The 26752-nt window shown below is 46.8% G+C and overlaps 1 protein-coding gene across 4 annotated transcripts in view; it reads right to left on the reverse strand.

Moving 5' to 3' along the window:
* ADGRB1 (adhesion G protein-coupled receptor B1) overlaps positions 1–26752 on the reverse strand; it is a 376148-nt gene that overhangs the window by 187709 nt on the left and 161687 nt on the right. For all 4 annotated transcript variants that reach the window (XM_084620795.1, XM_084620798.1, XM_084620797.1 and 1 more), the window contains exons 3-4: positions 17233–17391; positions 3408–3515 (exon numbers count right to left, since the gene is read on the reverse strand). In XM_084620795.1, coding sequence (XP_084476921.1) covers positions 3408–3515; positions 17233–17391 — 267 coding nt within the window. The remainder of the gene's footprint in view (positions 1–3407; positions 3516–17232; positions 17392–26752) is intronic.

Consider the following 26752-nt stretch of genomic DNA (forward strand, 5'->3'; position numbering starts at 1 on the left):
CGTGGGGCATTTGCACTTGCTGCCTCTAGGGACCATCTGCAGCAACTTCCCGACAGTAGGAGGCCACCTCTGCAGGTGTTGAGGGCACAGCAGAGGCAGCGGGCGGAGGGAACGAACTGGGCACCACTCCACTGTTGATTCATGCTACTATCCAGTGACTTGTTGGCTTTGAGAGAAACTGTTATGGGCCTTGAAGGGAAATTAAACCGGCTGCAGGCTCCTGTTTAGTGCCTGCAGTGTCTCCCTCACCCTCCGGCCTTCTGCAGAACCCAAGCAGCAGATTGCTCTTTTCCTTCCCTACGAGCCTACCCGATATTTGAGTGACTCCTGCCGATCTGACATCCTCCCACTCGTCGCCTCTTCCTCATTAATCCACCCGGCCTTTGGCAAAGGCCGCTCAGAAGCAGCATGCAGGCCACATCGGGAGGAACAGTGCCAGGTACCTGCTGGCGTTTGGTCCTTGCTCTTTGGAATTTGGTCCAGCGGCGTGGCCAGATCCTCAGCGGCATCAGCGAAGCGCCACTGAACTTTCCACAGCTATGCGGGTTTACACCAGTGGAGGATCTGGCCCTCTTCTTCCTAGCACAGTTCCCCGACCCATGTTAACGGGGATATATTTATCTGCATACTCATTTTGCCAAGCACTGCTATTGACTTCCCTCCCCATCTATCACTCTTCTGCGTGCATTGCTTCCCTGTCTCCCCTTGCCTTTCACTCTGCTGTACACTGCCAAGAGAGGCTCATTTCACCTGGCGTTTAGCAACAGATCTGCCATCCAGGCCAGGTGTGAGATCCAGCTGCATTGCAGAAAGGAGTGATGTGATATTCCTGCTGCCTTAGCTAAGGGTTTGGAGAAGAAAGGTGGGTGAGGTAATATCTTTTATTGGACCGTCTGTTGGTGAGAGAGACGAGCTTCTGAGTTTCACAGAGCTCTTCCTCAGGTCTAGGAAAGGTACCGAAAGCGTCACAGCTAAATACCAGATCGAACACTTAATGCACTGGATGAAGGACACCACATGTTGTGATATCTCCACTGCTACGACAATCAACACTCCCCACACATGCTTAACACAGGGGTCCCACACATGCCTATCACAACACGTGGTGTACCTCGTTCAGTGCACAGAATGCCCTAACAACAGTGATGTGGGTGAAACCAAACACTACACTCTTGAATGAACTTTCACAGGGAAATGATAAACGAGAAGAACACCGTATCACCTGTGGGTGAACACCTCTCACGAAGTGATCACTCTATAGCCGACCTATCACGCCTGGTCCTCTAAGGAAACCTTTCAAAAGACGAGCCTGGGAGCTTAAATTCAGAATTTTGCTAAAGATCCTAAAAAACCTGGTCTTAATAAAGACACTGGATTTATGGCTTATTACAAAAATCCGTAACCCACTAACTCCTTGTTTTGTCCTATAACTACAAGGGTGTTAATCGGCCATCTCACCTTGAATGGTCCCTTAGAATATGTGCTAACTACTCATGTTAAACTATCTGTTGGATCTTGTATTTAGCTGTAAGAAGAAAAGGAGGACTTGTGGCACCTTAGAGACTAACCAATTTATTTGAGCATAAGCTTTCGTGAGCTACAGCTCACTGCATCGGATGCATTGGATGAAGTGAGCTGTAGCTCACGAAAGCTTATGCTCAAATAAATTGGTTAGTCTCTAAGGTGCCACAAGTCCTCCTTTTCTTTTTGCGAATACAGACTAACACGGCTGTTACTCTGAAACCTGTATTTCGCTACGACACTCTCAGGACCTTTCCTGGACCTGGAGAAGCATTCTGTGTATCTCAAAAGCTCGTCTCTCTCACCAGCAGAAGTTGGTCCAATAAAAGATATTCTCTCACCCACCTTGTCTCTCTAATATCCTGGGCCCAACACAGCTCCAACAACACTGCATTAGCTAAGGGTTGTTACCGAGCTGCTTTTTCCAGCAGTAGAACACCTGAGACCATACAGAGCAAGTGACTGCAGAAATGGCCAGGGAAGTGAGGTGCAACTGACTACAATTCCCCTCCCTCTCTGCCTCACCCTTTGTCTCTCATTCTCTTTCTTGCGCTTTGAATGAGTGTCCAGAAATTCAGCTTTCACTCTGAGATTCACCATCATCTCTCTAATGCATAGCCAGCTCCTTAATCACAAGACACTCTCACCAGCAGGCTGTCCAGGCAGCTCGGGTTCCTTTATTCTATCGCTACACAACTCACCACACCCACGTTGTCAGCTGGTGCAGAGCTGCTGAGAAATGGAGCAGGCAAAGTCACCACTTTCTACTTTCAAGAAAATTCAGACCACACCCTGCCCCCAGACTCTGCCCCAACACATGGGAACCTTGGAAACTCTTGCTCAGTGCTGCCTACTGACATGGGGCTGGATCCTCAGATGGCGTAAATTGGCAGGTTCTACTGACTTCAGTGGATGTAGGCTAGCTGAGGATTTGGCCCCTCTTTGTTATTCCAACCTCCCGTCCTTCCCTGCAATCTAGGTCACAGCTTTGGTGTCTCTTTGAGCCTTTTGAAAGCAAAGGCGAGAGTAAAGGCCTCAGGACATGCTTCTAACCTGCAGCTGGTGTAATCACAGGACAGGTGGGGTCCAACCATGTGGTGCCGGGAGCACCTGAAAAATGCTGAAGGCTGAAGTCAACAGATATGGAGGGAGCTCAGAACCACCCAGGCCCTAACGCAAAATCGGATGCAGAATCGTTGATCGTCCCTGTCCTGCTACCTGGGTCAAACCCAGAGCTGCAGTGCATGGGATACAAAAGTCCTGAATCCTACAACAACTTGGGCAAAAGGCGGTGGCAGGGAAAAGAGGCATGTGTCAGCTCTAGTGAACTCCTGTATTCCTAGAGCATGTGATCTGTTGTTGCCAGTATTCTTTCCTGACTGCTGGAAGATACGGGTGGAAAAACCTGTCATCTCAGTGCCACCTAACCTGCTCATACATGCCTTCCCACACAGAAGTGAATGCCTAAGGGCAATGCCCACACTGATATACTGCTCTCCCCCACCCCTACCCTCGCCTCTCCTCTGAGGTCAATGGGAATGCCTGGCATGTACATCAGCTGCGCGTTGGGCCCCTTTATGTCACCGTCAGGCCAGCTTTGGCTTAATGGACCCACTGCTGATCAGAATCATTGCCGAGCGTCAGATCTCTAGCCAGTGATTCAGAAGCAGACATCACTCCTGCTGAAGAGCAGATTGTGAGCAACACAGACATGAGTTTGGTTGACTGCATGTTTACTGAAATGCCCTGATACTATGGTGATGGGTAGCAGTACGAACCCCTTAGAAACAGTGGGATGGGGTTATGCTGACCCCAACTCTGCCTGGAAATCCAGGTCCCAGCCCCACCAAAGGAACTGGAGATTTTTGCCTTAGTTCAGAACTTACCTATTTGAGGTGCAGGGTATCCATACTGCTGCAGTTCGTCAACATCCTCTCGCTTTCTGTTATCTGTGGACCTCAGCGACTGGCTTCTGGAATTATAGCGTCCATTGGCTATGGCAAGGCAATGGGTCACGTAAATAAACCTGGGTTCACGCAGTAAGTTCTTTCACTACAAAATTACATTTGAGATAACAACAACCAACAGCAAAGCCCAGTTCGGGAGCATGGATCTCAGAGTCCCAGCACCGCTGATTTGCTTCACAGACATCACACCCCTCCCCTGTCAGTGTTAGCTCCTGAGCCAGATCATTGGCTTGGGCTGCCGTCGAACCAGGGGCTTGAGCATTTAGAGGCACTGGGACCCGTTTCATCCATCCCCTAAGCTTCACTTAATAGCTTTCAGTGAAGTGGTGGGGCTCTCATGGCCTTCTCTAGGAAACTCCCAGGAGGTATCAACAGATACCAACAGATACAGGGCAGTTTAATACTAGGCACACTAGAAAAGTGTTTGCGAACTACAAGCACCTTCATATTGGGTTCCTAAGACAAGCCAGTTTCTGTGGCTTTCCTTGTACACATTAGGGTTCTGCTGACCTTTGAGATGCATTGACAATGAGTCTCACCTCGCTCGGTAAGGCACTTTGAGCTTTACGATGGAAAGTCCTATATAGGAGCTAGATAGTGTAGTATTAGCCTAAAACTCCACCTTGCCTGGGTTATTTTCTGAGCTGCTTTTGGTCTGCAGCTATCTACAGAGCATTGTGGAGATGGGAAGGGCAGAGGGGAACTTGCAAAGGAAGGGGATTCTTCAGGATCAGAGAAGGGGAAGACACAACATTGTCAGCCTCCATCACATGACTGGCTAAGGGTAGAGACCACCAGACATCCGGTCATCGAACCCAGGAGCTCCAGAGCTAAGAGCCCCAGTCTCTACTGCTTCAGCTAAAGCACAAAAATCCTGATCCAAAGCACACTGAAACCAGTGAATGCTCCCATTGAGTTCAGTGGGCTCTGGATCAGGCCTTGTCTACATGGGGACATGCAGGAAAGTTATGCCAAATTAACTAATTTAAAGTGCAGGTTAGTTAAAACGCATTTAATCCATGTGTGGATGCTCTTATTCAGAAGAAAGTGGCCTTGGTTCACTGTAGCTTAACTCATTTCTAACTTCCCATGTTAAGCCCTGAGCACGCTGGCTGTCACCTGAAGTAGATTCATACCCTCTGTGGCATCCAGTGGGTGGCACACCCAGAACAGTGGTTTCTACATGCAAATGCCCTGAGAGAGGAACAAACAATGGAAGAGAGACTTGCTAGGATCTAAATTCTGCTTTCAGTTACCTTGGGGTAAAACTGAAATAACTCCACTGACTCTATCAGAATTATATGGTGTAAGGGAGAACAGAAGTTGGCCCTTGCAATCTAAGATTGGGCAACCAGTTTGTTTCCAAACAGAATATCCCGGACAGAGGGTCGTTCTGCCTGAGGAGACACAACAGCCTCTTGTCCTTTCAAAACAGCACGCGTGCTACCAAGGGCTGAGAGTGGTGACAAATCCGGTCCTGGGAACCCTGGGAAAATTAATAAAGGTTAATAAGCTTCCAGGCATGTGCTGTTGCGAGTCTGTAACACCATCAGAAAAGGAAAAGCAGAGGAGGGGGAAGAAGGATGCAGAGCGTCCCTGCCAGGAGCCAGACTTCGTGTAGAGCAGGTTGGTTTGCGGAGGAGGCCAATATGGGCTGCCTAATTAAAGGCCAGTTTGAAATTCCCCCCCTTGTCTCCTTCCCCCACAGCATCCATGCAAAGGAGCCCTGGAACCAGTTTACTGTGACTTCTCTTAACCTTCCAGCAAGGGCAGTCTGCCAGCAAAATAAATGAGGAGGAGGATGGACAGCGTCTGTCTGTTATCCGAGAGGAGCTCAGGTTGCCGTTAGCATCGATATCTGGATTTTGAACATCCCAGTATTCAAGTGTGTGTGGGGTTGGGGGTTTGGTAATACCCAGATAAGGGTCAACTGGAAAATCTGGATCTGGCCTCAGGTTTATATTTTGAATACTTGGAACACTTAGGGCTGTTCCAATGTGGGGTATGGTTTTGGGCCCCTACCTATATACCTACCCCCAAATCTATCCATCCATCCCCTTGTTTACCACTGCAGTCTAGTCTAGTCTAATCTACTCTAAATCCACAGTTTTGAAAGGATCAAAACCATGAGAATCTACAGCATCCCTTGGCCACCATAAGCTGCCCCCATACTCAAAACTCATTCAAATTGGGAGCAGAAGCAGGGATGAGCAGCTGTGTTTAGCTATGGAGCTTTAAACAGATTTGTTGGGAGCTCAGCAATGGACATGGTGTAAAAACCCAGGGCCATGACTTTCAAAAGCGACTGGTGCTTTTGGAAGGGTGGGTCGGTAAATAGATAGAGCAAATTGGCTTTTAAAAATTCAGTCCATTTCACTAATCTCAGGTTCTATTAGTAAGACTTTCTACGTGCAGAAATGGGGGGGGAGCAGGGGGTTATCTCAGCTGTGCCTTTTTTTTCCCCAGTCCCCCAGAAGATGCAGGTGAAATTCACTCCTGTGCAGTAGGACAGAATGAGGCCTAAGAACCATTAAATCTCTTAAAACCAGATTTTCAACAAGGCCCAGCTCCCCCAATTGGGACCCAGTTTTCACAAGAGCTAACCTCCAATTTTGTCCTAAGTGAGAACAACGGGGGATGCTGAGCACTTTTGAAAATCTGGCCCTTGGGACTGACCCAGGCGTTAAGTGGGGCCTAGATCTGGTGCTGGGTGAATCAAAGTTGAAATAGGAGTGGGATGATTACTCGTGACAAAGGTGTCTCTGACTTATTCCCTCCACAGCCGTCTATTTACTAATCTATCGACGGGGTCTCATTAGGGACACACTCTGTGCTGTTCCATTGCTTTCCCTGCCTGTCACTAAGGGATTAGTTCCCTGACAGGACCTGACATGGAGTGTCTGAGTTCTGTCTGATTAGAGTCTCCTGATGGTTCATGTTGGTCTCAGCTAAGTTATGTGATTGCTTTTGTTCCCCTGCTGACACGATAGGTCTGAGCTGCCGAATCTCATCCCAATTACAGCTGATCAGGACCACGGGTGGAAAATGTCAGCCCTTTTGCACGCTAAGGGTCTGATTCACCACTGGCTTACTCCACTTTTACACCAGTGTCACTCCATTGAAATCAAGGGGGTGACTCCAGTCTAAAATGGGTGAATCCAGCCCCGCTTTCACACGAAGCACGAACATTCCCACTGGGCCTTCTTTGGAATTGCTTTGAATGGTCATCCAAAAATAGTCCACTGTGGTGCTGAGTCATTCAGGGGGACACTCTCTTGCCCTGCATAAAGGGGGACTGATCCAACTCCCAGTGTAGTCCATGAAAAAACTCTCAATGGGATTTGGACCCAGCCCAAAGTCGGTATGCAGCAGCTTTGTTAGGGGAGTGACACGAGAAACGGGGCACAGATGCGACCCGGGTGCATGGAACTCAGCAGCCCCTTCGGCAATGTAGTGAACGGAGGGAGGGTAATACAGGGATCAGTGGATAATAGTGGAGGACACAGACACAGACATGACACCAGGGAATCCAGAAAAGTTTTAAACATAGACAGAAAATAACCAAATGAGGCTCTCATTCGAAAAGATGTCTGGGGAAGGCAATAATCTCCAGCACAGATATTCAATGGGGAGGAGAGACCTGAGCAGCAGTGGTGCTGAAAGAGACCTAGGGATGTGTGTGCAGTAAATGAGACAGGAGTTTGCAAAGATGCGAGATGAGCAAAAAGAGGTTGCACAGGCAAGAGGCATTGCCACACAGAGTAAAGAGGTTATTACAGTCCTTCTCTACATGGTTCCAGGGCATCCACAGCTGGAGGTCTGCATTCCACAGCTGGGATCCACATTCATTCCTCTGCACCTCGTTACCAGAAAAAAATGGAGGGATTCAGAAAAGAGCAACACAAATATTCAAGGGGCTGGAGTGATGGATTTATGAAGAAAGATTAGAAGAGCACTCTCTGCTGGTTAAGAAACAACTAAAAGAGGGATGCCACCACAAGAGGCTACAAACACCAGAGTGGTGTAAACACAAAGGAAGGAGAGGCATTATCTACAAGGAGGTGGAACTAGGAGTAATGGGGGACCATTAAGAAAGGGGCCCCTTCAGCAGCTCTTACAAATCAGGCATGGGCGTCATTCCTTTAAGTCAATGGAGCTCTGACTGCTTATGCCAGCTGAGGGGCTGGCCCCAGTTAGCTCAATTTGGGCACCCAAAATCAGTGAAAATGTTGCCCGGTGTGATCAGAGAGTCCCAGTTACTAAACTTCTGAAGTGCTCTCTGAAGGAGAAATACAATTAAAGTATTGCTGGCAACAGCAGCCGGCTCCTCCGTACAGGACAAGATGCTGTTCTAGCTTGCTGAGTCCCAGACTTTCCTGCAGGGAACAGATACGTTCACACACAAAGGACATTTAATCTCTTTTTGTGGTTCCAGCAAATGGGCTATTTTTAATGGAATTTGGGGGCGGCAGAAATCGAGTATGAGCCGCACTCCTTCGAATGGCAGATTGAACATATGCATAGCTAAATGTTATACCTTCAGGGCCAGATCCCACTCTCTGTTACCCCCATGTAAATCCAGAGCAATTCCATTGAAATCAGTGAAGTCGCTCTGGGTTTACACCGGTGTAACCCAGGGCAGCATTTGGCCCTGGTTGTCTTTAGATTAGGAGCAGAGATGTATGTGCCTGTTCGGCATATTCATAAATGTCAGTGATGGTTTCACACTGCCTCTGCCAGACTGGATAGCTTCCTTTGAGCTGGCTCGCTTGTTAGTTTCATTCCCCAGGATTAAATGGGGGCTGCTGACATCTTTGGTCATTCTGGGGGCCCACAGCACTAGCATCAGGATGTGAGATACCCTGTCTGTATTTTCCCACTCTGCTGTCGTAGTTCCGTCGCGCCCGGAGCCAGCCTCCTCTCCTGAAGAGCAGCGCCACTCCCCATGCCAATTTGTTAATGATCAGAGCTTTTAGCACTGCATGGCAGGGCCGGGCCATTAGAACAAGGGCTGTTGCCCCTTCGATCCAAAGGAGGCAGGGCAAGCTTGCTGGTCCCCAAAGCCTTTTCTATCTTGCTCCACTTTCCATATGAAATAGCAGCTCTGGGCCAAGTCCAACAGATGGCAGAAATCTCCCTGCCTGCGTTAGGAGGGAGGATATCACCGGGTTCTTTGCCTCTAGCAAGGAACAAAGAGAACAATAACAAACACTGAACACTGTCCTTCAGATTAACTGTTTTGAGCTGAATGGCTAAAAAGATTCCTGGCTAACCAGGGCTGCTGCTAGCAGATGAAGGTTTGTTTTCAGCCTGTGCTCAGTCTCAAGTCCAGTCATCCCTCGACATCTCCAGGCACCAAGGTTTGCTCTTGGCTCGCACTAGGGCCAACGGGCACCCTGCACTTGCATCCAAGGACATCACTTAGCCATGGGTGCTTCAGGGAATTGTGGAGAAACAGCAGGCGATAAACTTTACTGCTTGAGATATGCATGGGAGGGCAGAGACAGTGGGTCAAGCCAATGGAAATACCTATACTATAAGGTCTACAGGCTGTCGTTATCTGGTGGGTCACCTGCTGGTGGTTGCATCTGTTCATTAATTTCAACTCAAAGGAAAAGGAATTTTCAGTCATATTCTTTACAATTCTTTTTTTAAAATTAACTTCTATTGAACGCCAATGCCTAATGAAAACTTGTGGAAAAGGACATCTTTTTAAAACAGTCAGTGTTCCTTCTGGCAAGGCAGTTATTCCCAAAGTGTAGGTCAGAACATCAAATGGGGTCACCCCACCAGCAGATGGGGTCACAACAATCCATAGTGGACAGAAGAGGCCATTTTGCTCTGCACAGCATGACCTTACACGCACAGTATGTGCAAGATAATGATGCATGGAGGACACCATTTTGCTCTACTAAATGGCACCCTCTGCACTGCGTGACCTCCTATGCACCATACGTACGAGGTGATGCTTTGTGGAGAATGGCATTTTGAAGAATAAAACGGCACCCAGCATGCTGTCTGGGGTCAGGAAAGGAAATAAATCATTAAAATGGGGTCGTGCTGGCAAGAAGTTTGGGAGCTTACCATATACGTCTCTGTGACCAGAGAGAAGCTGGACCAATTCAGCCTGCAAATATGGTGTACATTTTTAACAGCGAGGGTAATGAATCATCGGAACAATTTACCAAGGTTGGGGTGGATTCTTCATCACTGGCAATTTTTAAAATAAGATAGAAAGTTTTTAGGAACAGGTTAGACAAACACTTATCAGGGATGGTCTAGATAATAGTTAGTCCTGCCTCAGTCCAGGGGACTGAATTAGATGATCCATTGAGGTCCCTTCCAGTCCAGTCCTACATCCTACAATCATACATAATTGGATTATTTTTTAAAAAACGATATGTTCTAGTTCAAACACGAATTGTTTTGGGGAAGTTCTGTAGCCTTTATTATACAGGAGGCCAGACTAGATGATTACAATGGTCCCGTCTGGCTTTTATGAATTTATGACCTCTACGAAGGACTCCAACAAAACCAAGAAAGATCAGACTTGACAATTCCTGGTATTTCCTAAATAAAAACAAGCAGAATTTTAAAATATCCTTTCAGGCCTTCTTTGTGTGACAAAAAAAGGAGGAAACGAAAGGGGGAAGCATACATAGAATTTGTTAAAGTCACTTTGGAGGTCACCATTCAGTTTTGGAAACAGATCTGAAGAAATAAATTAAAATACACTGGAAATGGACAACCAGGAAAGACAAGGCAGATTCACCAGCAAAAGAATTTAGAGCCCAGTTTGCAAGCAGTGGAAGCAGGTCCTCTGTTGAGGCAGGATGCAGGGCTGAAGGAGTGGGGCTAAGGGGTTTCCTTTCAATCACAAGACTTTGCAACAACTCTGTAGCACTGTGTATCCAAAGAGCCCAAAATGCCTTACAACTCCTGAGTGGAGCCTCACAAAAGCCAGCGCGGGAAGGTATTTGTTCTGATTTCTATCTTATAGGTCATAGGGAGGGTAAAGTGAGTTGCCCACAACCATGCACTAAGAACGTAAGAACATAAGAACGGCCCTACTGGGTCAGACCAAGGTCCATCTAGCCCAGTATCCTGTCTACCGACAGTGGCCAGTGCCAGGTGCCCCAGAGGGAATGAACAGAACAGGGAATCTTCAAGTGATCCATTCCCTGTCGCTCATACCTAGCTTCTGGCAGTGAGTGGTGGAGCTAGAAATAGACCAGATGCCTAGGCCCGTAAGTTGGTCAAAAGATCATCCTTCCTCTTTATTCTCCCACGCAGAGTACTCCTATCTATTGCCCTGTCTTCACTAGGTAAGCATTAACCACAGTTGCTAACACAGGATCAGCTCCACCAATGTGAGCAGCGACACAAGCCCGGTGTCAATGAGCTGCCAGCATTTTAGCCTCCTTGTTCTTTAACCACGCTCAAAGCTACTCTAATTCAATATGCTGCTTACGTAGCTCCAGCTAGCACAAGAGATGTCTATATGGCAACCGGGAGGCATCATTTGCAGCTTGGGTAGATGTACATGCGCATAGCTCTGCTCAGGCTAGTGCCTATAAATAGCAGTGTGGTGGCAAGAGCAGCATGGGCTAGCCGCACAAGTATGTGCCCAGGGGTCAGGCATAGCTAGCCTGAGCTGCCGTGGCCACTCTGCTGTTTTTAGATGCCCGTGGCTCGAGCATCTGTACATCTGCCCAAGCTGGGACTCACACCTCCCACCTGCTGTGTAGATGTACCTACAGCGGGCCATCTAACGATAAGGCCAGCACGGAGAAACTAAATGAATTCTTTGCATCGGTCTTCACTGTTGAGGATGTGAGGGAGATTCCCAAACCTGAGCCATTCTTTTTGGGTGACAGATCTGAGGAACTGTCCCAGACTGAGGTGTCATTATAGGAGGTTTTGGAACAAATTGATAAACTGAACAGTAATAAGTCTCCAGGACCTGATAGGATTCACCCAAGAGTTCCAAAGGAACTCAAATGTGAAATTGCAGGACTACTAACTGTCATCATTTAAACCTATCATTTAAATCAGCTTCTGTACCAAATGACTGGAGGATAGCTAATGTGTACTATTAAAGAGGGCTCCAGAGGTGACCCTGGCAACTACAAGCCAGTAAGCCTCACTTCAGTACTGGGCAAATCGGTTGAAACTATCCTAAAGAACAAAATTGTCAGACACATAGATGAACATAATTTGTTGAGAAATAGTCAACATGGTTTTTGTAAAGGGAAATCATGCCTCACCAATCTACTAGAATTCTCTGAGGGGGTCAACAAGCATGCGGACAAAGGAGATCCAGTGGATATAGTGTATTTAGACTTTCAGAAAGCCTTTGACTAGGTCCTTCACCAAAGGCTCTTAAGCAAAATAAGCTGTCATGGGATAAGAGGGAAGGTTCTCTCATGAATTGGTAACTGGTTAAAAGATAGAAAACAAAGGGTAGGAATAAATGGTCAGCTTTCAGAATGGAAAGAGATAAATAGTGGTGTTCCCCAGGGATCTGTACTGGGCCCAGTCCCATTTAACATATTCATAAATGATCTGGAAAAAGGAGTAAACAGTGAGGTGACAACATTTTCAGATGATACAAAACTACTCAAGATAGTTAAGTCCCAGGCAGACTGCGAAGTGCTACAAAAGGATCTCACAAAACTGGGTGACTTGGCAACAAAATGGCAGATGAAATTTAATGTTGATAAATGCAAAGTAATACAGATTGGAAAACATAATCCTAACTATACATATACAACTATGGGGTCTAAATTAGCTGTTACCACTCAAGAAAAAGATCTTGGAGTCATTGTGGATAGTTCTCTGAAATCATCCACTCAATGTGCAGCGGCAGTCAAAAAAGCAAACAGAATGTTGGAAATCATCAAAAAAGGGATAGATAATAAAGACAGAAAACATCATATTGCCTCTATATAAACCCATGGTACGCCCACACTTTGAATACTGCGTGCAGATGTGGTTGCCCCATCTCAAAAAAGACATATTGGAACTGGAAAAGGTTCAGAAAAGGGCAACAAAAATTATTAGGGTATAGAACACCTTCCCTATGAGGAGAGATTAATAAGACTGGGACTTTTCAGCTTGGAAAAGAGGTGAGTAAGGGGGGATATGATAGAGGTCTATAAAATCATGAGTGGTATAGAGAAAGTAAATAAGGAAGTGTTATTTACTCCTTCTCATAATACAAGAACAAGGGGCCACCAAATGAAATTAATAGGTAGCCGGTTTAAAACAAACAAAAGAAAGTATTTTTTCACACAATGCACTGTCAACGTCTGGAACTCCTTGCCAGAGGGTGTTGTGAAGGCCAGTACTATAAAGGGATTCAAAAGGGAGCTAGATAGATTCATGGAAGATAGGTCCATCAATGGCTATTAGCCAGGATGGGCAGGAAAGGTGTCCCTAACCTCTGTTTGCCAGAAGCCGGGATTGGGTGACAGGGCATGGATCACTTGACGATAACTTGTCTGTTCATTGCCTTTGGGGCACCTGCCATTGGCCAATGTCAGAAGACAGGATACTGGGCTTGGTGGATGTTTGGTCTGACCCAGTGTGGCTGTTCTTATGTTCTTATGAAATAAAAGACCTGCAGCTGGCTGGGATCAGCTGACTTAGGCTCCCCGGGCTTGGGCTGGGGGGGCTATAAAACTGCCCTGTACAGATGTTCTGGTGCAGGATGAAGCCCAGGCTCTGAGATCAAAGGGTCTTAGAGACAGGGCTCCAGCCCCAGCTCAAACTTGATAGCCCCGAAGGCCTAGCCCCACAAGCCCCAGTCAGCTTATCTAGGCCAGTTACAACACGCTTTTATTGCAGCGCAGACCTACCCAGTGTGGATTTTTGCCTGCCCTCTAGGGCAGTGGTTCTCAACCAGGGTTTGGGGTCCCCTAGGGGGCTGTGAGCAGGTTTCAGGAGGGCCACCAAGCAGGGCCAGCCAGGTAGAAAGCTGAACCCCACCGCATGGGGCTGAAGCCTGGGGCCCTGAGCCCTGCCACTGGGGGCTGAAGCTGAAGCCTGAGTAATGTAGCTTCATGGGAGCCCCTGTGGCGTGGGGCCCAAGGCAATTGCCCTGCTTGCTACCTCTAATGCCATCCCTGGGTTTTTATATGTAGAAAATCAGTTATTGTGGCACAAGTGGGCCGTGGAATCTTTATAGCATGTTGAGGGGGCCTCGGAAAGAAAAATGTTGAAAAACCCTGCTCTAGGGGCTAGATTCAGGGTGGATAAAAATCAATGATTTTTTTTAATCAAAAAAATCAGATTTTTTTATTTAAGTCGGATTTTTTTAATTTAAATCGGATTTTTTTTATAAAATGCTCTTTGAGGAAAAAATCTATCTAAAGATAGTTTTAATTAAGATACATTATAGCTCAAAAATATCTCATTGGGGAATAGGGATTATAAATTCTAATTCTATAGGATGAGACAATATATTCACGTAATGTTTAAGAAAAAATTTGTAAATGAGTTCCAATAGTTCATGGATTAGGGACCCAAACTTTTGGGGTTCCAGGGGCTTCTGTATAGGTTATTGAGGTTAATCTGTCTATCTACCCAATGGGACTCAGTGCTCAGTCTAGAAGATACCATCAGAGGTGCTTAATTTTGAAGTTCTCAAACTGTGGATTTGTGTCTCCAGAGATAACATGCTTGTTAATAGCAAAAATGTTTTAAAATAAATAAATAAATATATAGAGGTGAGAAATAACAGACATCGACTCTATTGTCCCCCTGCAAATTTGGATACACAGAGTCAATCCCTTACCTCTCTCTAAAAGTGAAAAGTTTAAAAAAGTTCAACGAACAGAAGATTGTTGGGGGGGGGAATAGACCTGGACAAGGGGAAGAAGTCTGGAGATAAATGTGAGAAGGGAGGAACAGGCAGTAGAAACAAAAGTGAAACTGTTTGAGCAGCATATTCCAGAATTCACTTTTATGTAGAAATCCATGATTAAATTGAGACTTCCTGACTCGTGATTTAAATCGATTTGAATTAAATCAAATCCACCCAGGCTAGATTACATACAGCACGCGTCTACACTGCAGTCAGAGGTGTGAGTGCCACACGTGTAGACATACCTGAACTAGCTTTGATCTAGCTAGCAATGAAACCATGGTAATGTGGACAGCAGTCCTAGATCTGTACCTGAACAGTGAGCCCATGCGGCTCAACAATTGCTATTCTAGTTATCTAGATCAAAGCTCGCTCAGATATGTCTGTACTTGTTGCAGTCCAACCTCTGACTGCAGAATAGACATACCTTTGGATGTTCAAGAGAGTCTGCTACTGGCCTTGAGCTAAAATAGTCCTTTAGCTCAAGCAGCCTTGCACTTTTAGATCCCGGGGTCCCAGGTTCAATTCCTTCAGAGAACGCAACCAAAGGGACAATATTAAGTTGTAAATGCCAGCCACCCATGCACACTAGTGCTTCCAAAGTTACTAGCAATCGTGGGAAACATGAACCAAACTTCTCGAGTTTAGACGGAGCCTCAATGACAAATCCGCTGAAGGAACCGGAGAAGATGAAGTTTAATACACTGAAAAAGTTTCTTTAAAAAAAAAAAAAAAGCCTACTTGCAACATGATTTAACTTTATGGAAGTGGTAAAAAATGCATGAAATCATTTTAGCCCTTATTAGAGAAATCCATTCACATCCCTCTATTTTAACTTCGCCTATGTCAGCTAGTCCACTTCCCTGCCTTTGAAAACAGTTGAACTTTCCCTGGTTATCTGCCTCATCAGAGGACCTAATCAAACATACTTCTTTCCAAATTTGAAACAAAAAAGAAGGGAATAATTATAATCAGAACCCGCTCACATTAGCCAGACTCGGATTTCTTTTTTTTTTTTCCTACTTGGCTAATGCAAAAGAAGCATTTGAAATGAAGGTGCCTGAAGACACAGGCTTGAATCATTAACATCCCTCTGCTGACTGGCACTGGCAGATTGTCCTAAATCATCTAGAGCAGGGGTGGGCAAACTTTTTGGCCCAAGAGCCACACCTGGGTATGGAAATTGTATGGTAGGCCATGAATGCTCACAAAATTGCGGGTTTGGGTGCGGGAGGGGGTGAGGGCTCCGGCTGAGGGTGTGGGCTCTGGGGGGGCTGAAAATGAGGAGTTCAGGGTGTGAGAGGGGGCTCCAGGCTGGGGCAGGGGGTTGGGATGCAGGGGGGTAAGGGCGCAGGCTGGGGGTGCGGGCTCTGGGGTGGGGCTGGGGATGAGGGGTTGAGGGTGCAGGAGGGAGCTCCAGGCTAGGACCAAGGGGTTTGGAGGATGGGAGGGGGATCAAGGATGGGGAATGGGGTTGGGGCATGGAAGGGGGTCAGGGGTGAAGGCTCTGGGAGGTGTTTACCTCAAGCAGCTCCCAGAAGCAGCGGCATGTCCCCCCAGAAGCAGCGGCATGTCCCCTCTCCGACTCCTTCGCGGAGGTACAGCCAGGTGGGTCTGCGCGGTGCCCTGTCCATAGGCGCCACCCATGCAACTCCCATTGGCTGTGGTTCCCAGACAATAGGAGCTGTGGGGGCCGTTCTTGGGGCAGGGGGCAGCATGCGGAGCCCCCTGGCTGCCCCTACGTGTAGGAGCCAGAGTGGGGACATGCCACTGCTTCTGGGAGCCGCATGGAGCGGGGCAAGCCCCTAACCCCGCACCCCGGCTGGAGCAGGGCAAGCCCCTGACCCTGCTTCCTGGCGGGAGCTCGAGGGCAGGATTAAAACATCTGGAGGGCCGGATGCGGCCCTCGAGCCATATTTTGCCCACCCCTGCTCTAGAGAAAGTGGCAACACTAATATGTCTACACTGCACTGTAAATATGGGTCTGTGGGTCCTGGGCTCCACGCTTGAGCATCCACATTGCATTGCAAACCAGGGGGCTTACAATTGATGAACCCAGGTCTCATAGCCATGCTGACATGTCCGTCCTGCACAATGCAGACCTTCTGACTCAGGTCTGCAGCTTGGCTGTGTCCACATTGCATTGCAAACCAGGGCTTACAATTGCTGAACCAGGTCTCATAGCCATGCTGACATGTCCGTCCTGCACAATGCAGACCTTCTGACTCAGGTCTGCAGCTTGGCTGTGTCCACATTGCAAAATGACAGGGTTTAGACCTCAGTCACAGCAGAACTCGGGCTCTGACCTGCCCCCCTGAGCAGGATCCTAGGACCCCGGTCCTGCATGCTTGCTGACTTGAGTCAGACTGATTTGTATGTGGACGGAAAGGGGGCTTCGGCTCCAACCTGAGTCAAAGCCCGGGCTTTGTGTTCATGTAGACAGACCCTAAGGGACAGTGTGCACAGAGAGGATTCTAGTCCCTACAGAGATCTGCCTTTCTGAAATTCCTGCCCTGTCTATCCACTAGTCTAGAAACCAGGTTTTGCTCTGTTTATCAGTATTGCTGGGCATTTCTTATTTGTAAATTCTCAAAGTGCTTTACAAAGGAGGAGGAACTTTTACAGATGGGGAAACTGAGTCACAGAAAGGCAAGTTATGTGAAAGATGGTTGCGTAGGCAATGGCAGGGCTATGAACATGTGCATTTTGCACACCCCAGCATCACATTTCCTTGGCACGTTAGCATGCACTGTTAGTCAGATGCAGTCTTTGAACAATTTCACCCTGTGTCTGAAACACCTTCATTACTGACTGCGACAGACTATGATTAGGAGACCGGATGGCTCGCCCCCGTGCATTGGAACATGCCCCACTTACTATTGCATGCTTTTCTATTGCACAGTCTTCCTTCCTCCAGCACTCCTTCGCAGATAAGGCCTTCCTCGGGAATGGGCTGGCAGGTTCGGGTGCGTGTTTGGAGACCACCCCCACAGTCTCGAGTACAGTCTCCCCAAGCGGACCAAGGGTTCCAGCCACCTAAGCAAAACCCAGAAAAAGCACCATCAGCGTCAGCTTTCTTGGGTGGTGGGGAAGAAGCAGTAGGCAAGGGGGAGAAGTAGGAAATTCTACAGCAGACCCTAAAGGCCACCAAGTAGCATCCATTGCTGACCTTTCCAATAAAGCGGGATTAGAACTGGCGTAGGGCGCAGGCAGGGAGTATAGTGCAGGGGTGGGGTGGAGGGCTGCAGTTCCATTGCCGAAAGCTCCCCCACTTCCTTGATTTGGGTCATGATGAGAGCTCCCCCTCCTGATGGAGTGCATCTCCCCTTTCTGGACACTGCGAAAGCATCGCTGTGAACCTTGCCCCATGCAGAGAATCCTCAGGAGCAATTCTTTCCATTGCACCACCTGGGATGGATTATCCAAAATCTGCCCATGGGGTTTGACACACATGGACCCTGTGTCAAGGGCTTCATCTCTCTTTGCACACACACACAGAGCCCCGATTCCCTCCAGCAGGAGGCAGCGCTGCTCTCTCTCTCTCTCTCTCTCTCACACACACACACGGAAACACATTTGCCCACCACCCTCGTTCACCAACTCTGTTGTATTCGAGGTGCTGTATTCTCTCTGAAACCCATCAGAAATGTTTCCTCCCAGTCACTGCAGCAGGACATGCAAACACTTCTGTACCCACGTTCACTTTAGAGAGAAAAGAAAAGAAGGACTTGTGGCACCTTAGAGACTAACAAATTTATTTGAGCATAAGCTTTCGTGAGCTACAGCTCACTTCATCGGATGCATCCGATGAAGTGAGCTGTAGCTCACGAAAGCTTATGCTCAAATAAATTTGTTAGTCTCTAAGGTGCCACAAGACCTCCTTTTCTTTTAGCCAATACAGACTAACATGGCTGCTACTCTGAAACCTGTATTTAGAGAGAAAGGGGCTGGGGTAATGACTGGCCCCCAGCAGGGTTTTACAATCCAGTGGAAAGCCAGTAAATAAGGAGTGTTTTAAATCTGAGCATGACCCATTTGGAGGTGATCGAGGGAGCTGTTTGACTCTCCCTTGGAAGCATGCTTAGTGCTGGAGTCAGAAGTGCTCCATTTATCCACAGAATACTGCAGCCCATGACAATGTTCCTTCTCCCATGCCAAGGGATGTAAAACTCATCACTGTAGGGTTATTCCTTCTAGGGGCACACGGGCAGTTCAGGCTTCATGACCCACTCCAGCATTAGCCTCACCATTAGGCTGCCCAAGAATCAATGCCGTCTGTGTTACAGTCACAGATTTTAAAAGCCGGAAGGGACCCTTATGATCGTCTGCTCTGACCTGCTGCATAACACAGCCCAGAGAACTTAACTCACTCATCTCTGCATCAATCCCAGCAACTTGTGGCCGAACTAGAGTTTCTGTTTAGAAAGACATCCAGGCCCGATTTAGACACTTCAAGGGATGGAGAATCTCCTGCCTCCCCTGGTAATCAGTTTGCTTCCTATTTGGTGTATTTAACAAGTCAGAGATAGGGCATCTGTGCTTGCTGTTTCAAACCTGGATACCACTAACAGTTCTGGGACCCCCTCTGAGCGGTTTTCTCATCCCCCATTGTTCTCCTGAACACACAGCTAAAACAGGGGTCGACCTTCATTAAATCGGTGTCTGTTTCCGTGTGTTTGTCTACTCTGCTGCTCCCTCTCTCTAATTATCTGAAGCTGGCACAGGTCGGGTTGGCGTCAGCTGGGGAAAAAGCATAGCGACCGGGTGGCACTCAGGCACAAACAAAAGAGAACGAGCTCATTTGCTTAATTTAGATTTTTTTTAAATAAAAATCAAATAGAGGAAAAATTGTTTTTAATTCTTTCACGGAACTACAGAAACCACAGAAGCAACTGAGCCTGTGATTCATCCAGCCCATTGTCCCACAAGCCACTGCAGGACTCTTCCCTGTACCGTTGTAATTTACATTGCAATAGCTCCGACAGCTCCCAACCGAGATCAGGGCTGCATCATTCTCGGTGCAGTACCCGGACACAGTCAGACAGTGCCTGAGCTGAGAAGCTTACATTCTAAACGGACGAGACAGCAGGCAAAGCGGGAGAGAAAGGGAATATTATTATTACCCTGTTTTACAACTGGGAAAATGCTGCACAGGGAGGTGAGTTAAGTGACTGACTCAACATCATACAGTGAGACTGTGGCAGAGCTAGGAATTGCACCTAGGGTTTATGGATCACAGTTCCTATTTTCCTGTGCTTTATCCAGACTAGCTTTAAGTCTTCAGGGAAGGGGTTTATTCGCCTCCTTTGAGAGACTATTCTGCAGGCTGACATCTCTCACTGTTACTGATATTCAGGGAACATTTTCTTTTCTTTTTTAATTTCACCCCAGTCTCCTTCTACGCCAAATAACCCCCCCCCCCCATCTCCTTCACGGGGATTATCATGTCCCTCTTTAACTATCACACACGAGACGCATATTTCATTCTTCTTTCCTAATAAGTCATGCCTTCCAGCCCTCGGGCCATCATTTCCCATGTTCTCGCAGCATGCCTAGAGCAGTACAAAGCATAAAACAGATCATTCCTGCCCCAAGCTGCTCCCCAGCTGAATAAGAACAATATTTTTTAGATGATCTCTCCGACCCCCCTCCAGTTTTTCTGCATCAGCGTGTTAAACAACTGTGTTTAGATTTTTACCAGGAATTCTTTCACTCTGGGCCTGATTGAAATCTATGGGAATCTTTCACTTGGGTTCAATGGGCTTCAAATCAGGCATTATAACAACACATAATCACTGTTTTGCTACGCCTCCATAAATATGACCCCCCGGGTCACCTGTGCTCTGAATTGCTGCAATCATGGCAAATAATACTAGCAGAAAACAAGCACATGGCAGATGTTGGCCTCATTGCTTAATGCACTGCTGGAAGGTGCTCAGGCACTATGGTGATGAGGGCGGTATAAGAACCTATAGGATGTAACCCCAGGATAATGACCCTGTCTGTCAGATGGTTTGTAATAGTCTCAGCAGTGGGATGGGTAGGTTGTTACTGGCCCATAGCAGATTGCTTGCATTTGACTTTCACGGAGATTTTCTTTCCCTTGAAAGTCACTTTCCCTGCCAGTGTCATTCTTAATGCTGTGCGTTAATGGGAAGGCTTGTCTCTTCCGTTTCCTCATGGGAGACGGATTGTGTTTCCAACACGTCAAAGGCTAGTGATAGACTGGCAGGTACCCTGATGTCTTGCTCAAGCTGATCAATAGGATATCTGTAACCAGACACATTTAACCAGACAAGGGCTAATAAAGTCTTCGCACACACTATCAGAAGGATTTTTTCCCCTCCTCTTGTTGAGTTGAAGTAGCGGGGGAGCGGCAAAGGCAGGCACCATGCAGCCATCGTTAGGTCAGTGATTAATTCATCTGAGACACTTTTCGATTCACTGTTAAGCAAAATGCATAATTGCTCAAATGCATCAAAAGGTAATTTCATATCAGTGTGCTAAACAAAATACACTTCTGTCATCCAAACCGATTGCCAATCAAAGGGCCCCCTCCTTCATGATGGGTTATTGAAACAGGCCTGCATTTTACGATGCAATCCATTATGGTAGCATTAAAAACCATAAAAACTATAAAGTGAGGCTGGCTTCAATGCTCCTGCTTACTCTAATTAATTAATAGAATCTCCCCAGTATCTGGCCGTGGGAATGAGATTCCTTCTAACTAGCGTCTTCTTTCAGACACCTGGTTTCTTAACCCTTTGTGCACCGCTAAAACAGCTGAGCTGGTTCAGATAAAATAAGAACTGCCATGTTCTCAACCTTACAACAGGAAGCAAGCCTCTTTTTCAGGGGTGAAAAAAAATGGATAACTTGTATTGCACTCTACCCCCATCGTGTATTTCCCAGCTTGCTTTGCACTTCTGGGCTCCAACCAGGAGAGGTGAAGGAAGTTCCTAAATATCTAAGTATTTATACCGTCTCCACCAAGATATGCACATACCTAAACTGATTTACCATATGATCCTACTGTTGTAAACCTTCTCACTCTCCACGCAGAGCAATAGGTCTAAAATTAGCACCCAGTACTGCAAAGTGATCCACATGGCCAGACCCTTTTGGCCAGGCAGAATCCCCTTGAAGTCAATGGGACTCCATGCAGATGGTCCCTTTTTCCCACTGAACCCCATTTCACCAGTTCTCCCAGTGCAAATGTAACCCACTGATCAGTGTGGGTCATGCGTTGCCCTCTGTCCTCAATCAACAGAGAAGAGGAGTCTCTTACGGCTGATTTGAGGAGATTTAGGGTCAAATTTTCAAAGGTATTGACTTTGATGGGGGTTAGGTGACTAACTGTTTAGGCGCCTTTGCAAATCTCACTAGGAGGCCTGTCTGCTTCTATAGGCACCTAAATGCCTTTAAAAACCTGGCCCTTAGTCCTTCAATCCAAGTCATGGCAGCTCATGCTTTTAGCTCTGGAGTTCCCCAGTTCAACCCCGCATTCATAACTCGGAAATGGCAGTGATCACATGCACAGTTTTGCTCAGAAATGGCTCTGGTTTTCTCCGACAGAATGATCCCGATCCAGCACGTACATTTCACGAGGCTACATACTACAAAACGTGAAACGGCTGGCAACAGGAACATTCTGAATGATCTTGTGAATACAACCCACTATTGGCCTTTAATCACTCTGTAAAGAGCATTTGGATCCTCCTCATTCTATTTAAAACCAGCTGTTATGAGGATCACTTATGATTAGAGCTAGGCAAATAATTCATTTTTTGGAGGTCAGTGGCTGAAACAAAAAATCGGGAAAAAATAGTTTCAAGTTGAACAAAACATTTTGTTTCATTTGGGGGATTTTTTTCGCCCATTTGGGGGGAGTTCTTTTTTTAAAAAAGAGTTACATTTAACTAATTTTCTAAATGAAACATCAAAATATTTCCACTTTTTTGGAATTCTGCCCCCCCCCCCGCATCTTTTTCAGCCAGAACTATTCACCTAATTCGATCCGAATTTATGAACCATTTGGTTGACCTGAAACTGCATTTTTCAGTGAATAAATTATTCACTGAAAAAAATTCACCCATCTCAATTTATGACACCCAACTGGTTTTAGTGCTAGGCTGGCCTACTTCCTCCTGGAACTCTGTCATTAAACTGTAGAGGTCTTTGGGATAGTTATACTGAACTCACAATGCCATGCATGGCAGTTTCCCCCTGTGTGAAGATGCCGGTGAACTGAAATAAGACATCAGGTCACTGCTTGAACTTTGAGGCAATTCACATCAAGATCCGGAGATAAACTTCACAGCTGCCAGCTGTTACATCTCCCAAAATCCAATCAGTCAATCGTGCCTTTTAATTTAATGACAATTATTTTAATTGGCTACAGACAACAACAGCAAGGCATTAAAGAAACCAAAACAATCCAGTCAGCACAGCGAGACAGTCTTTGTTTACAAGCCACATCCAGCCCCACTTCATTTGGGCACTCAGACTCCCACCAGCACCAGCTGCAGCTACTTCCAGTTGACAGGTCTCTTCTGAACTGGGCATCCCAATGTGTTTCATGTTTTAAAGGTGCAGTGACCACGTACAGTCACTGCAGTGCTTAGAGATCTGTACATTATCTACCTAGGTACCCATGTGGCCCTCATCACCAGAGTACCAGAGCACCTCACGATCATTAATAGCTTTTATCTTCACAACAACCCTTGGAGATAGGGAAGTGCTACTAGAAAAGGAGTACTTGTGGCACCTTAGAGACTAACCAATTTATTTGAGCATGAGCTTTCGTGAGCTACAGCTCACTTCATCGGATGCATACCGTGGAAACTGCAGCAGACTTTATATACACACAGAGATCATGAAACAATACCCCCTCCCACCCCACTCTCCTGCTGGTAATAGCTTATCTAAAGTGATCATCAAGTTGGGATATTTCCAGCACAAATCCAGGGTTTCTCACCCTCCACCCCCCCACACACAAACTCACTCTGCTGCTGGTAATAGCCCATCCAAAGTGACAACTCTCTACACAATCTGCATGGTAATCAAGGTGGGCCATTTCCTGCACAAATCCAGGTTCTCTCACCCCCTCACCCCCCTCCAAAAACCACACACACAAACTCACTATCCTGCTGGTAATAGCTCATCTAAAGTGACCACTCTCCCTACAATGTGCATGATAATCAAGGTGGGCCATTTCCAGCACAAATCCAGGTTTTCTCACCCCCCCAGCCCCATACACACACAAACTCACTCTCCTGCTGGTAATAGCTCATCCAAAGTGACCATTCTCCCTACAATGTTCATGGTAATCAAGGTGGGCCATGTCCAGCACAAATCCAGGCTTTCTCACCCCGCCCTTTTTTTCCCCCCCGGGGGCACACACACACACACACAAACTCACTCTCCTGCTGGCAATAGCTCATCCAAACTGACCACTCTCCAAGTTTAAATCCAAGTTTAACCAGAAAGTTTGGGGGGGGGGGGGTAGGAAAAAACAAGGGGAAATAGGCTACCTTGCATAATGACTTAGCCACTCCCAGTCTCTATTTAAGCCTAAAATAATAGTATCCAATTTGCAAATGAATTCCAATTCAGCAGTTTCTCGCTGGAGTCTGGATTTGAAGTTTTTTTGTTTTAAGATAGCGACCTTCATGTCTGTGATTGCGTGACCAGAGAGATTGAAGTGTTCTCCGACTGGTTTATGAATGTTATAATTCTTGACATCTGATTTGTGTCCATTTATTCTTTTACGTAGAGACTGTCCAGTTTGACCAATGTAAATGGCAGAGGGGCATTACTGGCACACAGAATCATAGAATATCAGGGTTGGAAGGGACCCCAGAAGGTCATCTAGTCCAACCCCCTGCTCGAAGCAGGATCAATTCCCAGTTAAATCATCCCAGCCAGGGCTTTGTCAAGCCTGACCTTAAATACCTCTAAGGAAGGAGATTCTACCACCTCCCTAGGTAATGAGTATTTGCTTCAGGTTGCGGGGGCTGTCTGTAGGCAAGCAAATACTGAATATTTGTCTGAAGCAAATACTCACCAACAACCACATACCACACAACAGAACCACTAACCCAGGAACTTATCCTTGCAACAAAGCCCGTTGCCAACTGTGCCCCACATATGTATTCAGGGGACACCATCACAGGGCCTAATAACATCAGCCACACTATCAGAGGCTCGTTCACCTGCACATCCACCAATGTGATATATGGCATCATGTGCCAGCAATGCCCCTCTGCCATTTACATTGGTCAAACTGGACAGTCTCTACGTAAAAGAATAAATGGACACAAATCAGATGTCAAGAATTATAACATTCATAAACCAGTCGGAGAACACTTCAATCTCTCTGGTCACGCAATCACAGACATGAAGGTCGCTATCTTAAAACAAAAAAACTTCAAATCCAGACTCCAGCGAGAAACTGCTGAATTGGAATTCATTTGCAAATTGGATACTATTAATTTAGGCTTAAATAGAGACTGGGAGTGGCTAAGTCATTATGCAAGGTAGCCTATTTCCCCTTGTTTTTTCCTACTCCCCCCCCCCCCCAGATGTTCTGGTTAAACTTGGATTTAAACTTGGAGAGTGGTCAGTTTGGATGAGCTATTGCCAGCAGGAGAGTGAGTTTGTGTGTGTGTGTGTGTGCCCCCGGGGGGAAAAAAAAGATGGGGGGTGAGAAAGCCTGGATTTGTGCTGGACATGGCCCACCTTGATTACCATGCACATTGTAGGGAGAGTGGTCACTTTGGATGAGCTATTACCAGCAGGAGAGTGAGTTTGTGTGTGTATGGGGCTGGGGGGGTGAGAAAACCTGGATTTGTGCTGGAAATGGCCCACCTTGATTATCATGCACATTGTAGGGAGAGTGGTCACTTTGGATGAGCTATTACCAGCAGGATAGTGAGTTTGTGTGTGTGGTTTTTGGAGGGGGGTGAGGGGGTGAGAGAACCTGGATTTGTGCAAGAAATGGCCCACCTTGATTACCATGCAGATTGTGTAGAGAGTTGTCACTTTGGATGGGCTATTACCAGCAGGAGAATGAGTTTGTGTGTGGGGGGGTGGAGGGTGAGAAAACCTGGATTTGTGCTGGAAATGGCCCAACTTGATGATCACTTTAGATAAGCTATTACCAGCAGGAGAGTGGGGTGGGAGGAGGTATTGTTTCATGATCTCTGTGTGTATATAAAGTCTGCTGCAGTTTCCACGGTATGCATCCGATGAAGTGAGCTGTAGCTCACGAAAGCTCATGCTCAAATAAATTGTTTAGTCTCTAAGGTGCCACAAGTCCTCCTTTTCTTTTTGCGAATACAGACTAACACGGCTGCTACTCTGAAACCTGTCGGAAGTGCTACTGTCGCCATTCTACACAGAACCTGAAGCACCGGACAGATGAAGTGACTTGCCCAAGTCACATGGGAAGTATGAGGTTAAGCCAATCCCTGAACCACAACACCATCCTGCCTTACTAGGTTGATAGACTTCAAGGCCAGAGGAGACCATCATGATCATCCAGACTGAGCTCCTTCATCCCATAGGCCACAGAACATCTCTCAGTAATCCCAGCATCAAGCCCATAACTTCTGTTTCAGCTAGAGCAGATCTTTTAGAAAGAAGTCTAGCCTTGATTTACAAAACCCGCGTGATGGAGAATCCACCACCACATCCCTAGGTATTCGTTCCAGTGGTTAATTACCCTCACTATTAACAATGTGCATCTTATTCCTAATCTGAATTTGTTTCGTTTCCACCTCCAACCATTGGATGTTATGCAGTTTTGCTGCTAGAATAAAGAGCCATCTAATGTCAGAAATCTCTTTCCCATGTAGCTACTTCTAGACCATGATCAAGTCCACACTTAACCTTCCCTTTGTCACAAACCAGGACATGGGTGGTCAGGCCTAGTGTCGGAGCAGGATTCGCATGCTGGAGCCAATGGGTCAGAGTCAGGATTGAAGCCAGGGGTCAGGGCCAAAGTCAGGAAAAACACAGGGAAGTAGAGCTGGAGCGGATGGAGACGGGGACAGGGTAAGACCAAGGCTGGGAACAAGGCAGGATTGCAGCTGGGGGCATACACACAGAGCAGCCAGAGATCAGTTGCTGCTGTTGGGTTTACGAGCGGGTTTGCTGACGTCCTCGGCCAGCCAGGCGGGGTGGCCAGTCAGGCGGCCCTGCTATGGCTCAGCTGTGCTCCCGGGCTGCCTGGAGTCTGGGCGGGTGCTGAAGCAAGTCATCATTGCAGACACTGTTGGATGAACTAACTGGATTGAGCTTTTTCAGTCTCTCAGTGTCCGGCATGTTTCCCAGACCTTGAACCATGCTTGTAGCTCTTTTCTGAACCCTTTCCAATTTGTCAACACCCTTTCTG

Source organism: Lepidochelys olivacea (genome assembly GCF_965140295.1).
Source record: "Lepidochelys olivacea isolate rLepOli2 genome assembly, chromosome: 2".
NCBI lineage: Eukaryota > Metazoa > Chordata > Testudines > Cheloniidae > Lepidochelys > Lepidochelys olivacea.